At 38.6% G+C, this 1346-nt stretch overlaps 1 protein-coding gene across 1 annotated transcript; it reads left to right on the forward strand.

The window, feature by feature from the left end:
- Positions 1-6: 6 nt before the first annotated feature.
- On the forward strand, positions 7-1297 carry LOC109585157 (WD repeat and HMG-box DNA-binding protein 1-like). The gene is made up of 6 exons (XM_020001136.1): positions 7-23; positions 150-239; positions 305-373; positions 431-982; positions 1093-1207; positions 1263-1297. The coding sequence occupies exons 2-4, from the start codon at positions 192-194 to the stop codon at positions 962-964; spliced, it is 651 nt and encodes a 216-aa protein (XP_019856695.1). The 5' UTR covers positions 7-23; positions 150-191; the 3' UTR covers positions 965-982; positions 1093-1207; positions 1263-1297.
- The last annotated feature ends 49 nt before the right edge of the window (positions 1298-1346 follow it).

The raw sequence follows: 1346 nt of genomic DNA on the forward strand, positions 1-1346 counted from the left end.
AGACAGAAAAGACTAATATTGAGGTTTGAAAAATGAGCACATACCAATATTATTCCATGTTTATCATACTAATGCATGTACATGTACAATACATATATACATGTACGTGTACATGTATGCCTTATCTTCTTATTATTACTTTTTATTAGGCTCAGTGTATAGAGAAACAGTTTGTTCATCCACCTGATGTAATGCCATCACCAACTGAAATGCTTAGAACCTTGATGCAGCTAATGGCGGTAATTACTCAAACCATTTGAGTTAATATTTATAATCTCTCTCTTGCCTCTCTTCTGTCTCATAGATTGCCTGTCGATCAAATCACGAGTTCAGAGCATTTGAATTGGTTGACATGATGACATTAGAACAAGGAGTAAGATTATTCATAATATACTAATAAGATACATTATAATGCTCCTTTTCTTACTAGCTGGAGCTAGCATTACAGTATGCTAGTCAATCGGGTCACTTTCGTTTGGCGCGTCAAATCAGCAATCTAAAGGAGAGGAGGGCAATAGCAGCTGCCACTGAAGGGGAGGAAGAGGAGGAAGAGGAAACTAATAATTATTATACTCATCGTCGTCAGGCAGAGAGCAGCTCATCAGTTTATGAGCCGGGAAGGTCTTATCATGACTCAAGACGCAGTGCCAGCACTTCAAAGAGTTCTTCACAAGAGCCAAAGGATTCTGGTAGGACGCCTCTTAGTGCCCGTAGGATGCTATTATTGAAACCAGCCAACAAAGAGAATAAACCAGAATCACCTGAAGAGAGTAAGGAGGAGGAAGAGGAAGAGGAGGAGAATAAAGAAACAGGAGCTGAGGCTAGTCTGGCTAATGATGGAGGAGGAGGAGAGGAAAGTGACCTAGTGTCTAATAATAGTCTGGAGCTTATTAATGAATCCACTGATGTCATCACTGGATCCATTGATAGTCAGTTTACTTCACCTCAAGTTAGCAAGCAGTGAACATCAAATCCATTTAAAGTGAGAAAGATACTGAATATATAATGAATTGATGTACTGCACAATGTTAATTTATGACTGTACGTGGACTGTGTGGGCCAATTGCTACCCTTGAGTGTCTATTTATTTAGAGAGCAACTCCAGTTTCAAAGCAGATCCAGGTGGACAGGAGATCAAGTTTTCTGGATAAGATCAGTCAAGAAGTGCAAGAGGAGAAGGAAAAAGAAAAACAAAAGAAAATGAAGAGTATGTATACATTATAGCAGACACATTGTATCCTTATTCTGGACTCTGTGTGTAGGTAAATTAAAACCAGCCAATACAATTACTACTAAAGCTAAAGGAAAGAAAAAGAACACCAGTGGCTCTAGTAATAACAATAATG

The sequence above is a fragment of the Amphimedon queenslandica genome, unplaced genomic scaffold (assembly GCF_000090795.2).
Source record: "Amphimedon queenslandica unplaced genomic scaffold, v1.1 AMPQUscaffold_13109, whole genome shotgun sequence".
In the NCBI taxonomy this organism is placed as follows: Eukaryota; Metazoa; Porifera; class Demospongiae; order Haplosclerida; family Niphatidae; genus Amphimedon; species Amphimedon queenslandica.